Consider the following 13661-nt stretch of genomic DNA (forward strand, 5'->3'; position numbering starts at 1 on the left):
GCAGGAACTATGACTGATCCCTGTTCCCACAGAACTATGAAGAGAGAATTCAATCCCAAGAGCTGCAGGATGAATGAAAAGGGCAATCCTGGATATTTATTTGCCCTCCTCATTACACAGAATTCTTCCATTCCTGACTGTCTGGTAAGTAATTTAAAGCTGCCTGTGGATGGTTTACTTCATATACTCTATATTTCCCCCATGTCCTCAAGCTACATTACTGGAAGAAGCATGATTTCCTCCCCCTTCCCCTCACAATAGCAACCAGAAGGAGGCCACATGGTTTAAACTGACACTGTTGCACTTCACAGAAACATCTGGGAGATCAGGGCAGCCTTATTTATTCCCACTTTCCCATAGCAATTGTTATCTGTGTGCTATGCTCTGGTTAGTTTTAAGAGGATCTCATCTAAGTGAATGACTTGGACATCACACAGCCTTTCAGTTAGCACAAAGTGTCCATGCTCATTTACATGTGTACAAATGCAAGTAAATAAACAGTTTAACACATAAACATGTTTTTTCCAAGCACTCTTCCACACTGAAAATGAAGTATTTGTAAAACTGCATCAGTTGGGATGAAGTTTTGGTGATGTGTATGGAATACTCTCCTGCTAGCTGCCCAGGGGACAGCTGTAATAATGCACTGCTGGATTCTGTAACCCAGGTATCTGCCATGAAGAACACAGACTTCTGTGGGTTCAAGCTTTCTTCCACGAGTGGTAAAAGCATCAAACTCAATGACACAGCCTGATACTATGCACCAGGGCATTACATATCTATTTAGTTTTAAGTGGCACTTTCTTCGTACTTCTTTCATTTTCCAAAACATAATTAATTTTTCAGGCATTGTGCACTTCTCACATGTAATCAGCAATTACATGTGAGATCTTTCTCAGGAATGAGCAACAATACAGCAAAGTTCAGAACTCTTAAGGTGCCCAGCTGTCCTCGAGCTGCACATGCTGTAACATATTAGTAGGTCAGACTAAGAGAATAAAGCCATAGTTACCTTGCCCACAAACAGCCGTAGGGCAGCAAAGACATGCTTGAGAGCTGCTGCTGACTGGTTGATTTGCAAAAAGAGCATGTGTGTGTCAAAGACTTTCTTCATCAATACATTCTGGCAATCAGATTGCTGGAGCTGCCTCTGAAAAGTTAACAGACAAGACAGAACATTCCTATTAATATAATGACTAAACAGACGAAGGACCTGCTGGATTTCATAAAAGAGTTTTCCTTGGGAGATGCTTTTTTAACTGTAAAACCTCTGGGGATGAGGCTTTTCCAGCTTGCAGCAGACTTGTTTTACTTGAGGTTTTCCAAGGACTGCACTTTGCCATGCCTGTATTCCTACCTGTGGATGGTATACACTACATTTATGGGATAGGATGGCAGAAAGGAGACACTAAATCTAAAAGGAGCTGCCTGCTGTATTGTAGCTATGAAACCTTCAGTAAATCATCTAGGCCAATATTTGTAGAGCAATTTTTAAAGAGGCAGAGGATCCACCTGTTGACTGGAGAGACACAGATAATAAACAGGCTAGAAATATTTTTTCTGAAGTCTCTGAAATTGAGTGGGATAAGCATGATTCAGATACAGTGACACATTTATTAGTTGACACATTTTTTAGTGATGCATCTATTAACAGATGCAGGACACTCAGGTGGAGCAGGGTTGTACATAGCCCTGAATACAGAGGATGCTCCTCTGCTTCTTTCTATTCAGTTTGGGTACTATGAGTCAATTCCTTCATAACATACTTCAGCTTCATAGGGGACTGGTACATCTTATTTCCTTATCCTGCTGTCTCAGGCATTTCAAGTTTTCTGTGTACATACCTGGTGATTCAGAGTGTAAAGACACAACAGGTCAAGGATTGTTAGGGAAACTTCTGTGGCAATGTTTGCCTCTGTGTCTACATACTGTATCATGTCCGTTTCACTGGAGCTGCCTGCAATGCATAAAAAGCAAGTGGACAATCTTCTGAGTATAGCTAAAGATGATGTAATTCTGCTATCTGGTCATTAAGTCTCAGCACAGTAGAGAAGGGATCCTAGATATACATTTAACCCAAGGGGTATTTTGAAGAAAACTGCTCACAGGAGATGAAAGGGGAGGGAATTTGAGTCAACTTTTATCAGGTCCACCAGTGATCTGTGCATATTCTTTCATTGTTTCTGTTCATTCTCAAATGAGTAGAAAAACATTAATAGGAAATCAGGATAGATGACTTTGTTCTTTTAATTTAAAGAGTCTTCTGTCATGACAAGGTCACTTTTATTACTAGATCTAATAAACATAATATTTCAACCAGTGTACATCTGCTTGTACAGCAAGGTACACAATCACAGATGCATGAGACACTGGGAAGCTGGGAATAACTTCTCATTAAGGCTATTTAAATATGTCAGGTTTTTATAACTAATTTTGTTTCTAAATGAACCTTGACCAAATTTAGGCTCAGCTTTCTTAGTTCCCTGAAAAAAAAGTTAGAGTCCATAGCCCTATTTCTGTTTAGGCTCTTCTCTTCAGGCTGTTTCACCACCACTAATGAAAACAGATTTAACTGTAGAGAGCCTTATCCAAGCTCCAAAGAATTCTGGAGGGAAGTAAATATATTTTTTTGTACTTACTTGTAGCGCTGCTCTCTATCATCTGCAAGAGTTTGGGGTTAGAAAGTGCATTTTTGCCACGGATTATCGGTAACGTTTGAGATCTGTGATGCTTGTGGCCATCGTGACTAGAAGTAGAATGCATCCTGAAATGGAAAGGTACCATTAAAAACCAGAAACAACACCTAAATTATCATGCCTATACAGAATTTTTCCAGGTCAGTCAAAATTTTCTGCAGTAGTTCAAAACAAAGTGATGCAAAATTTTTCAGAGAAGGAAGGGTGAAGGAGGAAGCCAGCGAGGTGGTCAGAACAAAGGGATGTGCTGGGACTTCTTGAAATCATGGGAAACAAAACACGCATTGAGCACTGAAAAAAGCAGCAGCTGAGATGGCTGGCTGATGCTTATAAAACAGCCCTTGGGTGAAAAGAAATTGAGATGAGTTCTGTTAACTCAGGATATAAGAAAGACTCATGAAAGAACTGATACTGCTTCTGTGAGAGGAACTAAATGATGACAAACTGACAATGACAGTAAAAATATTCACACTTGTATGTGTGTGGTTTTTAACCCTCCTTGATGCTGACAAACACATAATTAATTTATAATGAGAAGCTTAGTACTAAAATACTAAAGCTTATCATAATATTTGAAAGGATTCTGAATTTGTAACCTTTATAGGATTCAGCAATTCATCTCCCAAAGTTCAGGCGTTGTTAAAATACACTTTAATTTAGTTTAGTTTTAAAACTGAAGCTTCCTAAATTTGCATAATTTAAAAACAGTCAAAGGTAGAATTATTTCCTGCACCTAGTTAAATACTCTTTTATGTTAGTTATTCTTACAAAAGTAATTTATTAAATTAACATTTAAGACATGTTAATTAAATTAAGAAATCTTCCATAAATGGTCACAGTGGAAGGATTTGGGTGGACATCCTGGCAAACTGATGGATTTGGAACATGTGGAAATTTGATCTCTTGGGTTTTTGTGGGTCTTTTTGGGTGGTTTATTTTGGGGGGGTGGGTTTGTTGTGGCTTCCACCAGCAAAAAAAGGATTGGAGGATGACAACAAAGTGTGTGGTGCTTTAAGAGGTAAAAGCATCTTGGCAAACTGAAGTACATGAATGCAAATGCAAGTTAGAGCTGATCATCAGCAACATTTCAACTTTCAACTCATAAAAAAATGCTTTGCATTACAAAGGCCAAAAAAATAGCCATTTGAACAGCAAATGCTCAAGTGTGAGAGGGCAAAGTGTGAAGGCCCTGGAGACAGCAGAAATGAGACTGTTTTCTGGATTTCCACCATGTTGGTTCATCTGCAAATGTGCAACAAAACAACAGTCTCCTAACAGCTGCTGGCCAGGTCCAGCTGGGGAAATGAAATCGGTGCTGGTTCCTGAAAACTGCACAGCTGAAGAACAAAGAAAGCAGCACAGAGAGAAAGCATTTTTTTTCTCTTGTGTTCTATTCAAAGATACATGCTTGTAATGGTGAGCATATTCTAGCTACATGTAAATAAGCAAAGTCAATGAACCAAGCTTATGAGGAAGGGACACTCTCCCACACCATGCTCTTAGATAGAACCACAAGCTGCACAGAGTCAGAAGTTTGCTTTCTCTCTAGAGTTTTACATTATTAACATGAAAAGGATTCCAGTTTTCCCTAAAAGGATCAAAAAGATTATTAAAACTGCACCTGCAGTTTATTACCAGGAAGTCCATGAAAATTATTAAATCTTGCAATATTTAGCTAAGAAGATGGAGGGGGAAAAAAAAAGACTAGGGAAGAAAGATTCTCTAACTGGCAATATGGACATAACCGTATAGCACGATGCTACACTTAGCAGTAGAGAAGTAAAAAGACAGGTTTAAGCAACCCTACTTGTAAGTTTGCCTGTTTTGCTAGATACTTCCCCCTCTGCAATCCTGGTTTAATGGGAAGAAATCAATCCCATGATACTGTAAATCTGTCCATAGATGTTTACCCCTAAAACAGTGAGATTCTATGAAAGCAGAAGTTTCCTTTGAATCCCTGCAGGTGGGGAAAACTGCACTACCATTCAGATAGGGATCTGAGCTGAAAACAACAGTTACTGCTTCTGCAATACTTAACAATATTGACAATAATGAAGGATTCTTCTGAATGTAACATTTTAAACACCAGGTTATAAGTCAAGTTGAAGTTAAAGGGACTCAACTCTTTTTGCAGTTCATGGCTTTGGGCCCTCTGAAATGCTTTACATTTGTCAACCTTTTTGCTGTCAACACTGGGACAGCATATGAGGACTGGAGGATGACAACAAAGATTGTGGTGCTGTAAGGGTTAACAATATGATGTGCCATTACCATTGTGAGAGCAGACCTGATGCCTGGCCAGAGGAGTTCGAACCTTTAAGGGTTCCGTTATTCTGCGTGGCCTGAACAAACTTAAAAGCAGCAGCAATCTTCCTGTTGAAAGAAAATAACTGTTAATCTGTTATGGAGTGGGATATTGGGTTTTTTTTTCATGCCTCTGGAGAATAAATACAGGCCTGACAAAACCTGCTATGGAGCATGAGCAGGTTCCTCTGGTGACTTTTCGCTTTTCCTCAGTGTAACGCACGGACACACAGCAGTTATGTTAAACTAAACATGAAACATCCACCAAGACTCAGACAGCATTTCACATTTCTCAGCTGGAACATGAGCTCATGCTTTCAGAGAGTGGGTAGAGCTGAAAGTGGGTTGGTTTTTTTTATTGCTGTGGATCACTTACCTATGCCCATTAAAACTATTCTTCCCATCATATGGAAAGAAAACCGGAGTTCAAGTTCCTTTGCTTGGCATATTAGATTAAGTAAGTTGGAGAATGGCCCAGTATTGTGGGTTATAAATGCAACACTGGTTATTGTATCATCACACACAATTCACATTTACACCAGGTATGTACTCAGATGTGCAGAACACCATGATAACATTGTCCAAGAGGAAAAAAAATGCAGCATGCATTAGCTTCAGCATGTTAGACTGATGCTTTCTGGAGAAAAACTGATAGATTCACTGTTAACCTCCTGTAAGGCTACTGTGAGGGAGCAACATTTAAATACTGTAACATACAGTTTGTAACTAGAGATTTACCTTACGATGTTGCGTTTTCCTAGATATCTGAAATTTTGCAGGCAAACTCTGAAAGATAAACCAACACATTTCACATCTATTAATGGTTTCCTAATGATGAAAAACTACTGAATCTTAGTGCCTTGAAGAGGAATAAGCACCTCCTAGTAAACAAATAGAAAAGAATGCAGTAGTTGCCAGCCTAGGGACGCACACAATGTGGCACCCCTTTCCACACCCCTGTTTCCCCCAGAGTCTTGCCTGGTGAGGAGGCAAAGTCAAAGGCAAAGACTTGGCTGTAAGCACTGCTTCTTCACCAGCTTCAGTTCAATAACTGGCATTTCACTTGTAAGACAGTAAGGAAATTCTGAAAACAGCTACCTGCATGGATTCTGCAGACATATGTTGACTGGACTGAACAAACCACCTTAGAGATGTGACAAGCAGGTAATCCTACATTGCATGGCTTTTCATATGGTTTGTAAGTTTTAAGAGCTAAACTCTTTTCTCAAGGAAGAATAAAATCTCAACCCAGCAGAATAATCTAAGATACATGAGCTGTCTCAGTCTATTCCACTGAGGATTACGTGGTCAAACCTAAAAAGAAATTATTTGCAGCAGTCACTTTAGATCTTCATTAACATAAAATCAACCAACCACAAAGTGAACTTACTCTAAAATGCTGAAAAAGTCTGTTATTTCTGAGAATGGTGCTCGCAACCAGTAGGAAATCAGTGCATCTAAAGGGAGATATTACAATATATTACAGACTTGCTACAGAGCATTAAACTCAACCCAATGCCAGTAAAATATACAGATAATTAATCTAATTTAACATTCATTTGGATTCAGTGTTCACAATATTTTACAACAACATAAATCAGGTAGTGAGTGAACTTCACCTTCTGAAATAGTTTTCATTATGTGAAGAAAGCACATAAGAAGGCTTCTAGTTTCAGCTTGATCCAGCTTGTCAAAACGAAGAGTTGATCCAATCAAAGACAAAGGTCTTGTGATCTGTTGAATTGACAGCAAAGGGCCTTAAGTAAAGCGATAGGTTTCCACCTGTGGTAATGGTTTTCAACATTTGCACATGTACCTTTTCACACGTGTCAGTTCTGTCACTGTTTTTTTCATTGGTACTTGGGTTAGATTCAAGACTTGCTAAGGAAGCTCTGGAGTCAGCATGGTTTGCTGCAGAGATAGCTATTGATGAAAAGGCTGTAAATGAAAGTCATAGCAAACATGCTAAACTAAAACATTCATGGATACAAAAACCAACAAGAAAAATGGAGAACTTAAAATGTGTCACATGCTGGAGAGACACCAGTGCTTTGAACTTCCAATAGCAAAGGTATTGATGAGTATGGTTGGTACTGAATACATGCAACAAGTTGAAGTAAAATGATTCACTTTGCCATTATTCATGGCATTAAAATGGCCTGTTCCATTCTGTAAGGCCTGACCTAAAGCCATAGAAATCAGTGGAAAAATGCCCGTGCACTTCCCTGAATTTTGAAATGGGGTTTGGAGGAAGTGAACAAAGGAAGTTGTGTTTCTATCCTTCCATTAAGCCTGGAAAAACTAAAAATACTTGCCTCCAAGAGACTTCAGGAGTTTTCAGGAGAAACCTTGGAACTATTCTTAAGTCAGGCAGAGACTGCAAGAATGAACTCAGGACAGGGATTTGTGAGAGCCTGAATACTGGCATCATTCCAAAGCAGGAGAGTAAGTGAAGCAGTGGAAGAAGAGAGGCTTCACAAGAGAAATAAAAATCAATCCAAAACCACCCAAAAGGACGAGAAACATTATACACCATGTTTCCCTGAATACTGTATAAAATGGGTTAATGGTACCTTTTGTGAATACTAAGCAGAAAGCACGATGGACTGAGATACACAGAAATCTACCTTGTATGGACAATCTGTCATTTATACCTGCTATAGAGTTGAGGACATCTTTGGAGAAGGATGTGTCCACGGAGTTTGCATGTTTCATTGCTGACTGGCTCTGAAATCCTCCAGCTGTGCTCAAGTCATCCCTAGATCCCTGTAGATTGAAATAAACAGAATCCTGTAAATGACATCATTCATAACTTCCATAATGACACCAGACCCCTTAGGCTTGTCATAGACACTGATCTTGAAATCCTACTTTCAGTAGCACAACAGCCTTAAAAGATCAATGCTTGCTATTAAACACTGAATATGAAATACACCTGCAATATGAAACCCTCTGATAACCAGTGTTGCAAAGAACAGATCAAGTCTAACTGTGTTTGCTTAAAAGCTAGCACAGCACTAGGAAAGGAGCAATACTGCTGTTAGCAATGATCAGATGAAACAGGCTCGTTGGCTGGAAGGGCTGAAAGACACAACACCCCTGCAGAAATCTATTCCTAGTTTTTTAAATCAAGGGTATGATTATAACACATTTAATCTTCTAAGAAATGAACAGATATGCTCCCCTCTGCATGCACATTTATACAGACAATTTCTGTCATGTCATTTCCATACCCCCTTCCCTCCTTCAGCTACTTTTACATCTTCCCTCTGCCTCCTGGTATAGTTTGTGCTCCTTCTGTGGTACCAGTGAAACTGCTCGTGGGTCCATGATGTAACCCTGAAACAATCTGTGGGCGATGGGAATTTTTCTTTACAACAACGTCTCCCAGCCACCCGCCAAGGGACCTGCTTGAGGACAGGGGCCTTAGCTGCCAGCAAAAGGGCAGATGTCCTGGATAGATTGGCTGGGGCTGCAAATCTCTCACTTTGAGTTTCCAGCCCTGGGACAGGCAGTGTCCTGGGTCTGTTTCAGACCTGCAGTCTGTGCCCTGCCAGTACAGGCTGCAAGAGCTGAAGGTGCTCTGCAAATTGACAACTTCCAAGTGAAACAGTGTGGGTGCAAACAAAACAGCATTTCCAGAACTGGATCTCATCAGCTAACTCATGACCAGCATAAACTTCTACCTCCTGCTACCAGACTGACTGTGTAAGACTTCAGTTTGATTGTTTCAGTATCCCAAAAAATCCCACCAATTACCTGATTGGAAGTATTAATATTGAAAAGGAACATATCCTTCATGTAAATCCTTGGCATATTGTCCAAAAGCATTCCGTAGAGTGGCATGTAAAGGTTTGCTATTTGTGCCTGTTTTGCCTAAAAAAATAAAAGATACAACACAATTGTGAAGAAGCTAATTGACACATACCATTGGCTAAGGAAGTCTCACATACATTTGCTTGTATGAACAAGCAAAAGAAGAAGAAACTCTTTCTTTACCGGCTCTGCGTATCGATCGTCAAACGAATGCTTTGCCATTAAGTTCTTAAGCACAGCCAAGGCTAAGTGCCTGATATCCTGGTCTTCTTGCAAGGCAAAACCAACCTCCCGCAGCAGTACTCCAATTAGAAAATGTTTCCGGCAAAATTCATTGGTCAGTGTGTACTCTGGAATATCTTGGAGCAGAGCAGAGAAGAATGCCTAAATTACTATATAGGTTACATACCCCCTCCCCATCTTCCAAATTTTCAGTAACTTTTCTTGATTTAAACCATTATTTAAACCTTGATCTTCTGAACTGATTGCCCCAATCTGCTCCCTCACTTGTTAGAATGAATTAATCTAATATTATTTCTTGAAATCATGCAACTTTTAAAATCGAATAGAAAAAGACAATTTACATACACATTCCCAGATGAGAGTCACAAATGTTTTCCACATAATAAGACTATTTACTCCTTGGAGGCAATTGTTATCACAGAATCACAAGGTTGGAAGAGACCTTTGAAGATCATCCAGTCCAACCATTCCCATCTAAGCTAAACCATATCCCTAAGTACCTCATCTACCCTTTGTTTGAACACATCCAGGGAAGGTGACTCAACCCCCTCCCTGGGCAGCCTGTTCCAGGCCCTGACAACTCTTTCAGTAAAAAATTTTTCTCTAATATCCAATCTAACCCTGCCCTGGCCCAGCTTGAGCCCATTGCCCCTTGTTCTATCTTCTGTCACCTGGCTGAAGAGACCATCACCCACTTCTCTACAACCTCCCTTCAGGTAGTTGTAGGTGGTGATAAGGTCTCCCCTCAGCCTCCTCTGCTCCAGGCTAAACATCCCCAGCTCCCTCAACTGTTCTTCATACGATTTGCCCTCCAGCCCCTTCACCAGCCTGGTTGCCCTTCTCTGCACTTGCTCAAGGACCTCAATGTCTTTCTTATGGTGAGGAGCCCAGAACTGCACACAGTACTCAAGATGTGGCCTCACCAATGCTGAGTACAGGGGCACAATTACCTCCCTAGACCTACTGGCCACACTGTTTTTGATACAAGCCAGGATGCCATTGGCCTTCTTGGCTGCCCAGGCACACTGCTGGCTCATATTCAGCCTGCAGTCACCCAACACCCCCAGGTCCTTCTCTTCTGTTCCCAGATTCTAGACAGGATAGTTGCAAACTACAGAGATTCCACTAATTCCACTTTGGAAAATGGTAAATAAATTCCTGCCTAAATTTGCCCCAGCTCAGTGGTAGCAGTTAAAGTCAATCTTAGAGCTGTGGATGTACAATTCTGCTTACTTCTTGTGCAGTCATTTTGTTCGTACCTGATGTTCGATAGTCCTGCGTCGATTCTGAAGGCGTCACAGGATCTTCATTTTGATAAATACAAAACAAAACCAGGCAAGTGTCATGCATTTTTTTTTTGCTTATTAAGCATAAAAATGTATTTGTTTTGCATCTTTAAAAAAATATTAATTTGACTCAAATTTGATTGAAACAGCTTCCATTGATAGAGAGCTGTGAGTGTCAGAACTCAACTCACATTTTCGTGCTGAGAATTGAAGCTATAAGGAGACAAGGGCCCATAGTTTGAGAGATGCTGCAGAGATGATTCTGCCTTTCACTCTTGGCAACTTAAAGGACTGCATCCCAGGTGAGCTCCCCACATCCACAGAAAACTGTCAGATCTGGGAATTGTGCCCAGGGCTGCAATCCCAGCTCCTTTGAAACCCAGAGGAAAAGCGCCCAGGGCTGGGCACTGACCACAAAGTGAGGTTTGAAATAACAGATTACAGTGCAGGAAATGGAAAGGATGGTGGCTGCTGGCTTTGGACATGGGCAGGGGGCACACAATCCCATGGGATTCCCATTCACCACACGGACAAGTCATGCTCCCAGCAGCAGTGGGGAAGCCTGTTCCCAACCAGTAGTTTCACAAAGCCCTTATTACGACCTCAGCTTCTTTCCCTTCCTGCTGTACCTGTTGAACCCCTTCCTTCCTTCATCACCTCCCAAGGCTATTGCAGCTTTAGTAATTAGTCCTCACAAGTAGCCCAGTTCATTCACCCTCAGAACTTTCAGCAAGGGTCACCTCCCACACCTAACTGGGCCATCAGGGGTTGCATTTATTTACAGGAATAGTGAAATGATGTTATTTTTATCACACTGCTTAAGTACCACTCCTGAAAAGCCATTTGGAGCTTCTGTGCCTGATGGGCAGACACAATACTTCAGAGAGTGAAATGTTATCTGCTCTTTGAAGCTACCAGTAATTTGTGTTGTACAGAAACCCTTTCAGGGTGGTGCCTTACCAGGAATGTTTGAAGACCGTATGGGCAGGCAGAGAGGGATAAAGTGCTCATGGTGACAGACTTCTTGGAGAAAGTCAAATTTGAACTGATGCAAAGTCTGAAAAATCACAACAAGCAATGTCTCAGTTCACATTAAAACAGGGAAAATGATGAGACAGGGCTGGACTATTATTTATCTCTACCTCAAAATTCATCCTCGCAGCCAACAATGAAACCTTACGGCTTGTTATGCCGAGCTGCACAAACAATATGGACTTGGGTTTTGCCTCTGTTATCAAAAGAGCCTGACACAGTCAAATAAGCTTTTTGTATTCCTCAACTGTGATATTTTCTTGAAGATACCCTGATAAATATAAGCTTGATCCAAGCTAAATATTTAAGGCATATTTAAAGCTATACTGGGTCTTTTGATAGTATGTACTAAAGCATATAATGATGGTGAAGTATCTTCTCCAGTTCATATAAATTTGGGAATGTCATAATTATTATGCCTTTCTTCTTTTTTTTCCATTTTATTTTTGGCCAGCCAAAGACAAAGTTTTAGCCACAAAGGCCAGATCCAAAACTTAATGACAGTGATGAAAACTTCCTCTGTTGATGCCAGGGTGTTCCATGAGGGATTTGGGTATTATATGATATTGGTATTGCTCTTCTGATTGATATCTCTCTTCCAAGGAGCCATTCATGATCTTTTGTGAAGCCTTGCAACTGCTTCAAGAATTAATCTTTCCCACTATAATGATGTGCCCCTGATAATACAGAACATCCAATAATACATTATTATTATTTCCATCTTTTTTCAGCTCACTGTTTTCAGTGGCACAGTTCAGAAACCAGCCGCTCAGGACTGGCTGATATTGGTATAGTGGTTGTATATCGGTATACAACAGTGCAGTGTTCTAGCCAAACATTTGCCCTAGCATTACAAGTACTTGTAAAGGTCTTTTATTTGCCTGGTATGCAAGTCTGTCAGTCCTTAGAATTAAACTGCAGCATTTCTGCTGCCACTGTCAGGATACCTGGAACGTGCACTTTTCAGAGTCTGATGAGCAGTGGATGGTGGGGACTTTTTCCCCAAAATGTTTTATTCCACATCAGGAATACAGTTGGACATGGTAAATGAAGAAACGAAACACCTGAAATGTGTTTCCTTAGAGGAATTATGACATTTTGAGGAAACACAAGAATGAATTTCAATGATGTATTTCAACTTTTGAATAAATCTTTCTCAATACAATGTTTAAATGTCAATATCAAATGCTGTGAGGGCTATTTCTATGGAATGGAAATTATGGTGCTTCACTCACAATTGCAATACATTCCAACTGCAATTTTATAGACTGATACACTCACAAACTATTTATTCAAGCAGCAATATTCACTGTTAGATTTTCTGAAGAAGTCAGATTGCAGTATCATCTTTTTGATACATGAACAATCCAGTTACAGAAGCAAAAAGACACACAAAGAAGTCCCGTGACATGTTTAAACCACTGACTCTTGCTGCTTAGGCATCTGACTGAAAACGAGAACAATGCAAGGCCTCTCTCTCCTTGAGGTCAGAAATCTCTGATGTTATTTTGTAGCTATTGTTTCCAAGTGTTTTCAAGCAAAGCCTGTTCCAGCGGTACATCTGTCTCTGCTCCGCAGTGATTCCGCTTCCACACATCCTGGCAGATGGCCGTGGGGGGATGCTGGGGCCCTGGCAGTGCACATGCACTTACTGCCAAGGAGGTGCTAAGTCCTGCTCTGCACACTGACTAATTGCAGGCTTTTTCACTGGCCATCAATTGGCTTTTTTAATTTAAACATCTGTTTCTGCAGTTCAGTGTATTGAAGGAAGTCTGAAATGTGGAAATGATTTTCAGATTGCACTATATTATTTACAGAATTATAGATTTCAAACTATGGAATTAATACTGAGATACTGGATTCTACATCTGTTCCAGAGATTAGGTGAAAGACCTGGGTGCAGCATAGAGTTGGCTTTAATAACAAACTCACTCATTACCTAAAAATGCCCAGAAGAATTTGAAGAAGTTAATGGACAAAAGTTTTGTAAAATGGGTTTTTTTGTTGTTGTTGTTTTTTTAAAGATGAGCCACTCAAAGTGTATATCTTGAATACTTTCTGTGTTATCTATCATCTGATATGGTCTGCGATGATACCTCAGAAATCAAGTCAGGGAAGGGAAAAAGCCTGTGAGTCATCCTGATAGATGAAGAGTAAAGGAGCCAAGCTGAATAATTTGTGGATCTCTGAAAATAAATTTTGAACTTCAGAACTGCAACACTGACTGTTATAGGTATTTTAGACGAAATTCAGGCTGCAGAGTATTTTCTCCATAGCAAGCACA

General features: G+C 40.2%; 1 protein-coding gene across 1 annotated transcript in view; it reads right to left on the reverse strand.

Annotated features, from left to right (window-relative positions):
- Positions 1-13661, reverse strand: part of DOCK10 (dedicator of cytokinesis 10) — a gene marked incomplete at its 5' end in the record, with an annotated part of 158001 nt that overhangs the window by 22388 nt on the left and 121952 nt on the right. The window contains 13 exons of the mRNA XM_084267706.1: positions 1013-1150; positions 1845-1953; positions 2636-2764; positions 4968-5069; positions 5739-5786; positions 6391-6457; positions 6620-6734; positions 6817-6938; positions 7655-7766; positions 8760-8876; positions 9000-9175; positions 10319-10363; positions 11306-11402. Of these exons, the coding sequence (XP_084123832.1) occupies positions 1013-1150; positions 1845-1953; positions 2636-2764; positions 4968-5069; positions 5739-5786; positions 6391-6457; positions 6620-6734; positions 6817-6938; positions 7655-7766; positions 8760-8876; positions 9000-9175; positions 10319-10363; positions 11306-11402 (1377 nt within the window). The remainder of the gene's footprint in view (positions 1-1012; positions 1151-1844; positions 1954-2635; positions 2765-4967; positions 5070-5738; positions 5787-6390; positions 6458-6619; positions 6735-6816; positions 6939-7654; positions 7767-8759; positions 8877-8999; positions 9176-10318; positions 10364-11305; positions 11403-13661) is intronic.

This window comes from Gallinula chloropus (genome assembly GCF_964237585.1).
Source record: "Gallinula chloropus genome assembly, chromosome: 8".
NCBI classification, from domain to species: Eukaryota; Metazoa; Chordata; class Aves; order Gruiformes; family Rallidae; genus Gallinula; species Gallinula chloropus.